Source organism: Cryptomeria japonica, chromosome 1 (genome assembly GCF_030272615.1).
Source record: "Cryptomeria japonica chromosome 1, Sugi_1.0, whole genome shotgun sequence".
Classification (NCBI taxonomy): Eukaryota; Viridiplantae; Streptophyta; class Pinopsida; order Cupressales; family Cupressaceae; genus Cryptomeria; species Cryptomeria japonica.
The window spans coordinates 40,258,701-40,266,958 of NC_081405.1; the positions used below are offsets into that span (position 1 = coordinate 40,258,701).

At 38.4% G+C, this 8,258-nt stretch overlaps 1 protein-coding gene across 1 annotated transcript; it reads left to right on the forward strand.

The window, feature by feature from the left end:
* The first annotated feature begins 7,352 nt into the window (after window positions 1-7,352).
* LOC131027379 (uncharacterized) lies at window positions 7,353-8,054 on the forward strand. The gene is made up of 2 exons (XM_057957414.1): window positions 7,353-7,505; window positions 7,548-8,054. Exons 1-2 carry the CDS (start codon window positions 7,353-7,355, stop codon window positions 8,052-8,054), a joined length of 660 nt encoding a protein of 219 aa, XP_057813397.1.
* The last annotated feature ends 204 nt before the right edge of the window (window positions 8,055-8,258 follow it).

An 8,258-nucleotide genomic window follows, 5' to 3' on the forward strand; every position in this document is an offset into this window, starting at 1 on the left:
CATCCTCAAGAACATCCTCATTATTAGCTACATGCTCCTTTGATTCCTCCTCATAATCAACCAATTATTTGCCATCAATTTTTTTCACCATACAAATAGTCAACCTATTCGAGTGTTTGTGATTAGTGCTTCCGCTCTTACTATCATCTTTATCACCCTCCCCCTCCTCATCAATAACCACCTCCTGAATGGTAATCTTGTGATTTTTGGCTATTGGGGAGGCTCTCCTGGATTTCCTGTTCTTATCCACATCTAAGGTAGCGGCCAAGAATTTACCTTTAGCCACCACACCAAGGTTAAGGATAGCAAGGGAGCCAAGGAGAGATAGGGATTTAGTTGTAGCAAGGATTTGTAGGCATTTATTTTTTCTAGTCCTCTAGGAATCAAGTATGGTAGCCAAAGGGAGCAAGTCAGAGCATGGATCTTTGGGGGCTTTAGGTTCTTCTATAACCATTAGTTGTCTAGGTGAGAAAAGGGCCAAGTGGAAATGGTAAAGATGAAAACAAGGCCTTGGTGGAGTGGTATAGGTTTCTAGCCTTGATTTTTGGCCAAGTCTAGAGCTTTGTGAACCAAACTTCTTAGAGACATTAGTAGGCAAAATGGAAGAGAGAGAAGATTATGGTTATGAGAATGATTAAGCAGAGGAATATGGTAATGGTAATATACTTTGAATCTCCCTTCTAAAGTAACACACAATTAACATTAGACAAACCTCACTCCATGGGTCCAACAATTTGGGATGAGGAAAGACTCCATGTAGCCTAATTGGTTCCTTCTCAATCCTGAAGAATTGGACTAAGATTTCAATATCCATAAATTTATATATATTCTTCCATTGTCTCCATTTAATGGAGAGGCCCATCCCTTTCCCAATTACTTCCTCACCAATCTCAACTGATATACCTCCCACAGTAACCCTCATATCAACCCAATACTTGGCAAACTGGACATAAAGGTTTTCATCATAACCATTATGCATTCAATAAATTGGGCCACCCCCCCACTCTGTATAGATATGCCATACTATGGGGTTCCCTTTTAACTTAGCAAGGATCTTGAGATCAATTCTTACCATGTCCCCACCCATAGTGAAAGTCATGACAACAACATAGAGAACCCAAACCAAAGACAACCCTTTTCTTTTTCCAATAGTCTAAAATTAGTCAATAACACAAGCTTTTGATCCATGAATTAATTTCCTTGGTTAAATTCCTAACAATGGTAATGCAATAATTGGTAATGTTCCCAATAAATTCCAAACATTCCAACCCTTTTTCTTAGGACCAAGTGACAGATTACATTGGGATTTCCTAGAATGGAAAATAGAAACACTTAAGATAATCATTAAAAAAATGCTATTTTTGCTCGTAATAGTCATTTTAATTGCCCAACTGCATGAAATATGATAACTTCTTGGTTTCATTAAGTGGCCCATAGGGGTGTTCATGTGAGAAACTCATGCATAGACCGAGCACCTCATCATCACAACAATCCTAGATTGGAGGACTTTTGGGAAAACCTTTCATCCTACTTGGCTTGCAATGCCTTGGGATGGGCTTTTGCATCAAATTAGTAGTCATTACTCCCTTGATAGTTATCTTCTTGTACTCGGGGTGCCACCTATTATTTCATTTGGATCATAAGTAGGGCATCAATATCATCCCTTTAGCCACCACCCCCTGCCATCTTTCCTGCTACCAAGAGGGCCCCACTCTTTCTTCCACTTGGACCTATTGTACCCCAGGTTATTCATCCACCTCAAATCCACATACCTCACCTATCTGACAACTCTATTAGAAGCCTTAATATCACATCTAGTCATCAATCAATTAAAATCCACCTTTCGCTTGAATAATTTGAATTTTCTATCATTACTTTCAATCCTCTATTCTAGAAAGATCAAGTAGAGAATGGATCGTAGAAGCCAAACCTCCCATTTTTTTAATCATTTTACATGTTGATCGAATTGACTCTCGTGTATAAGGAGTATTTGAACATTGGTGGGTAGGCACTCTCTTAATCTCAAGAATCTAAGATTACCACTTCCTAGGCCCAAAGTAGCCATGGCATCCACAACTCTATTTCCTTCCCTAAATGTGTGTCTTACTTCAAAATTATTGAGCCCTAGGAGTATTTTGGGAATATCACTAATAGTCCCATCAATGGTCCATCCTACCATGTTATCACCTTTGATATATTCTACAATGATCTTTGAATTGTCCTCAATATCCAAAACTTGGATGCTAATTGAGAGAGTAATCTTTGATCCCTAGAGAAGAGATATACCCTATGCTTGATTACTAGTACCCTACTCTAGGTTACTTGTGTAAGTTGCCACCAAGGAACTCATGATGGATCAAATTGGTCTTCTAGTAGCAATCAAACCTTTCCTATCCACCCCATCAAAATTTAGCTTGTTCCACCTAGACTGATGGGGGTGCCAATGTGTATTCATCCTCTCTATCCTTTTTGAGTTGTTGAATATGGCATAAGAGTTGGGAAAGTTTCAAATCTTGGCTATTTTATCATCAAAAGGCGAGGGGCATAGGAGGGGCACATGCCCAGCCATAGATAGATATGTTATCTTTTAGGAGTTTGGTAAAGTTGATATACACCTCTTCCATGGTTCTTTCCTCCTCTCTAAACATCCTATTATTCCTTTCCTTCCAAATACTCTAGCATAGGTAGGATTTGTCTCCATATTTCCCCCACCTGAGGATGCTAAGTTGGGCTCACCCAAACTAAATAAAGGGTGGGGGGCCATATTCATAGACCAACACACATCCATCTTTTGAAAAAACTAGCCCCACAGATCATGAGAAATTTGATAGTGTAAAAGGATATGGGGGATGGATTCTTGCTTGCAAAGGATACATCTATTAGGGACTTTAAATCCTGATTTAATGAGATTATCCTAAGTGAGAATCTTATTATGCATCATCATCCACCAAAAGAAGTTGATTTTTGGGAGGATTTGAGAGTTACAAACTTTCCTCCATAGTCACGTATGGGTAACCTCCTTTATCAACATATTGTAAGTTGATTTAATTGAGAAGTTTCTTTTTTCGATTTTTTGTTTCTGACAAACTTATTGTCCCTTGTGAAACATGTAATTCTAGTTTTCTACAAGAGTTGGTGTAGCAAGGAAGATAGCTAAAGTAAATGTGGTTGATTTTGACAACATTGTGATATGTCTCTCCATGTTTTGTGTGGTGTGTAATCTATAACCTAGGATCCAAATAGGGCTTGAGCCCCTTTCTTTATGTCCCTAAAATTGGGATGAGTAATTGGGGGCATATCCCCTAACCATTTGTCCTCTTAGAAGTAGATGGTTCACCCATCACTTGTTTTCGACTTTAGACCCATTGAATCATACTTATACTCTTGATGATATTATTCCAAATTTGAGACCCACTAGGGAGTCCTAAGGTGGAGAAATATCTATAAACGTTTCCAGAGTTGAGGAAGTTAGCACTTATAAAACTACTCCATTTAGTGTTTATGTAGAGAAAGATTCTATCTCATTTTGGATAAAAGGGTGTTGTTAAGGAAGTTAATTCTTCTTAAGCTCAATCCTCCAAATTTCTTAGGACAACACACCCTATCCTAGTTGACTAGATCCATTCATTTCTTTTCCTTAGTCTTGTCCTTGATTTTAGTGAGGTCTAAATCATGAGGCAACCCTACGAGATTTGTCTGTTTCGTACCTCACGAGCTCCAAGAGAGACTAATTGATCTTGTCAATTAGTCGCTTTTCTTTTTGTGTCTTTTCGTTTGGTCATTTTTGAGTTTTTTAAATTTATTTGTCTGACTGACAGGTCGAGTTTTAAAACCTGACATGTCAGTCTTTTGAGTTAGCACAATAGACTTTAAAGTTCGATGTTCCTGTTAGTTTCCCTGATAGGTGGGGTTGTAAAAACCAACCTGTCATTGAGCTTTCCTGGCAAGTTGGACTTTAAAGTCTAATCTATTTTTTTTGTTGAACTGACAGGTCAGGGTTTAAAACCTGACCTGCCAGGGTCTTGAGTTGACAGGTCGGGCTTTAAACTCCGACCTGCTAGTTCGAGTTGCATTTATTGCAACTCGAGTTTAGGTTTTTCTTAGTTATAAATGCCTTTTTAATTATTTATTTTGGCATTTTTAGTTGTTGATTTCTCATGCCTTTGCGTTCTAGCTCATTTCCCTCCTACTTGCGCACGCTTGGTGATTTGCAACTCAGATATACTCATTTCTTCATTATTTTCTCATGTGTCAGGTAGGGTTTTCTTCCTTTTTGTTTGTTTTGATGCAGTTTTTTGGATAGGGTTTGTTTAGTTGTCTTTTATTGCTTCGAAGTTTGTTTGTCCTTCCTTTTCCTACTTTAAATCTCTCTTATCAGGATTCAAAACCTGAATTTGGGTTTGTTTTATCCGCTTTTTCCTCAACCCTCATGTCAGGCTTTAAAACCTGCCATTAAAATAAAATCCTACTATATATCATGTTTTGAACCCTGACATGTAGGCGAGATATGCGAGAAAATTTCATCTCACATGTCGGGGTTTGAAACCCGACATGTGAGGAGGTAAAATCCTCAAGCTGCATGTCAGGTTTCAAACCTCGACATGTGGGTTGGCTAGTAAGCTAAAGCTCACATGTCGGGGTTTGAAACCTAACATGTGAGGAAGTTCCCTCAAGCTGCATGACAGGTTTCAAACCTTGACATGCGGTTTTTAGTCTCTACTCAAGACTGAAAGGTTGGGGTTTGAAACCCGACCTATCTAGTCTTTTTTTTTCCAACTGATAGGTCGAGGTTTAAAACCCGACCTACCACTCAGTTTCACTGACATGTTAGGTTTTAAACCCTGCCCTGTTAGTGAACTATTTTTTTCTTTATACTAGCATGTCAAGGTTTAAAACCCAACATGCCAATATTTCTCCTTGGCAACTTGCAGGTTAGGTTTTAAACCCCGGCCTACCAGTTTTAAGTGTTTTTTCTTTCCTGGGCCTGTTTTAGCTAAGTTTTTCATTCTATTCAATTTCAAATCACCAATTTATTCTTCTGATGATGAAAATTAATCATGGGCTTAATAAACATGTTCTCTAAAACATCTTTGCTAATGTCCAAGCCCTCTACAAGCAAGTCCAAGGCCTCTCGTAGTCACATAGAACCATCACCTGGCAAACCTGTGTACAAGAAGATGAAATACAAGTACGGCAAGTACTTGAGTATGTTCCTGGAAATTTTTATAGATTCAAATGTTTTTGAGATTAGGGACACTGAAATTGGGCATGTGTACATGAAGGAGTTTGAAGATAGATGCAAGAAGGCTTCATCTCGTATCACTAATTTGATGAGTTCAGAATTACACAAATATGCATCTTTTCTTGTTGCCGCTCATGATCCAAAATTTGTATTGGCAGTGGCAGAACTCTTTGATCCAAACACTCATTAGGTAAAGAGCACTGATAATAATGTGGTAATAACATTGGATAGTATATTTTTCAACAATCTTTTCAAAGGTCTAAAGGAAGTTAAGCTTGCTGATGTAACCGTGGAGAGCGCACAAGCATACTATGAGAAGCACATAGATAAGTGCAAGAAGACAATTAACACCGTGTTCTTATCCACTCCACGTGACTCAACTATCACCAGATGGCCCAAGCACTTTCATAGAATTGATTTCAGTGAAGAGTATAATGACATGGTTATGATGCTTGCATGGGTAAGAGGTTTGAAAGACTCCCACTACATCAAAAAGTGGATATGCTACTACATGAAAATCATCAGGAAAAGAGTAACCAAGATTGATGGGGGGGAGAAAATTAGTGATGCTCTCTGTATTCAATTAAAGGAAGTCAAGACATCATTGAAATTCTATATGACTTCATATCTTGTTTATTCAGCCTCCTCAATGAGGCAATATCCAGGTTTGTCTACAAAGGGAGATAGAAGGTTGTTACCTGTTTGTGATTATTATGATCAGTTAACCATTAATAATCAAGGATCTCATTTTTGAAGAGTCAATACTGCTTTCTTCACACCATGGAGATGTTTGTTCAAAAAGAATCTGCACAAGGAGAGAATTTCCGAAGCAGCATATTACTTGGTATCTTCCTTTGGTTGTGTTTTCTTGCAATTTCCTACATTTACATATATCTGCATTGAGTGTTTCACAGGTGAGCCATTCATGTTGCCTCAGTATCTCTTAGACAAGGTTGTCCTCATGGAACTTTGTTGTCAATTGGTGCATGTGCATGCAAGGGAAGTTTATGCTCATAAGGCAGGTCTCAAATGGCCTATGTCTATTGGCCGATATTCGATGCTCACCATGCCCAAGGCTAAGAATATGGAGAATGAACTATTATGGGTCACAATGAGAAGACTTAAGGCCCGAGAAAACTTTGATTTTTCCAATATGAGAAGTAAAATCAAGTAGAGTTATGTGCATGTACATAGGCTTCAGGATGTTTGGGTAAATTGTAAAAGTGAAGAAGATGTAACAAGGATGGATTATAGTTGTCTTACATTGGAGAAAATATAGAGCTTGGATTTGGCAAAGATTCCAAACTCCATGGGAGATACAAATGATATAGTGGACCCTGTTTACTTTGAGAAGAAAAGTGCTTACACTCCCTTGCCTTTAATCCAATGGTCAAAGAAAGAGAGCAAGTCAATCTCTAAGAGGTTTGCACCTATCATGGAAAATGAAAACCAATGCCTACTAAAGAAGGGAATCTAGATGAAACAACTTACTTGTAGTTTAGGTGAGGAGGATAATGATGGTCTAATGGGAAAGACTTCAGAATTGAGAACTAAGAATAAGGAAGATACTCAGGCACCTTCACCAGCAAAATCTAAAGGAAAGACGTCAAAGTTCAAGTTCACACTTAAAGGTTCGAACAAAGGGGAATCTTCATCCATGATCGTGCAACAAGAATCAACCCAAGGGATTGATCAAGACGAGGAAGGAGAACAAGAACAAGAGGAGGGAGAAATTCCTCATGCTGGAGAAGAACATGAACAAGGAGAAAGCTCTACCCCCACCACCTCTTAGACGTCATCCTCAAATCATGTTGTGGTTCATTCTATTGACTCTGATTCTGATGAAGAGGTGTGAAAACATGATGAAGAAGATGTAGATTTTGACTTGGATGAAGAACAAGGTCAAGAAGGGGGAAATGCAAAATTTATAACTCTCTCTAGTCTTCCTAGTTTTGATGACATTCCAACTTCAATGATTGAGTCATCAATCTTGGATTTTAATGAAGCTATGGAATAGGTCACCAAGGAGCAACATGTAGTGAGTCTTTCAGTTTCTGCTACTATGACAAAAACTCCACCCTTGGTAAGCATAGTTGTCATTTCTATGACAATGACTCTTGTTATTACATCAATGCTACCAACAGATGTAACAGTTGAGACAGTTAATGTTCTACCAACCTCTATGCCACTGCCTCTACTAGTATCAGTTTCTACAATTCCAGTTGTAACTGTTCCCACCATGCCTATTGTTACAATGGGTTTGGTATAGGTGAGATCATCATCAACAACATTATCTTTTAGACAGCCGCCTACTAGTTTGCTTGTGGTTACAAAAGTGGAGGTCACTACTCCAACCACACAATCAGTCTTACCTCCCTGGTTGGTAATAGTGGCACCAAAAAGGAAGACACAATTTGTTTCACCAGATGACTTTGAATTTGAACAATTAACTCCTTCAAAGGCTAAAGTAGCTAAAAATCCCAAGATAGTATCAAGGGTACTCATTGATCCAGTTAGTAAAAGGAAGTATGCTGAAGTAATTGTGCAAACAATAGGTAAGACCAAAGAAAACATCCAAGGTGCAAATTATATAGTTCAAACTGTCAAGCTTGGAGAAGAAACTCGTGAAAGTGTGAAGCGTGACTCAAGAGCTGCAAATGAAGCTATCATGAGAAGACTAGACGAAGAGCAGGCTAAAAAGATCAAATTCAAGGAAAAGTGTGAACAACTGAATAATGTTTTGATCAAGGTGACCCAGAATTCACAACAGGTAGAACCTATTGTTGAAAATAATGGAAAAAGTGGGGGCTAAGGGTCGAGTGGTTGAGCAATCGATTGAAAGGTTGAAATCTGAAGGCTCCATCCTCTTAGATTCAACTATTAAGCTGTTAAAAGACTTTGAAATCATGCAAAGTCAAATGCAAGGAATCAAAACCACTTTCACACAAGAGATGGGTGAGAACGAAAGAAACATGAAGGTGTGGGAAAAGATGGAGGATTTTGACATTGATTTTCT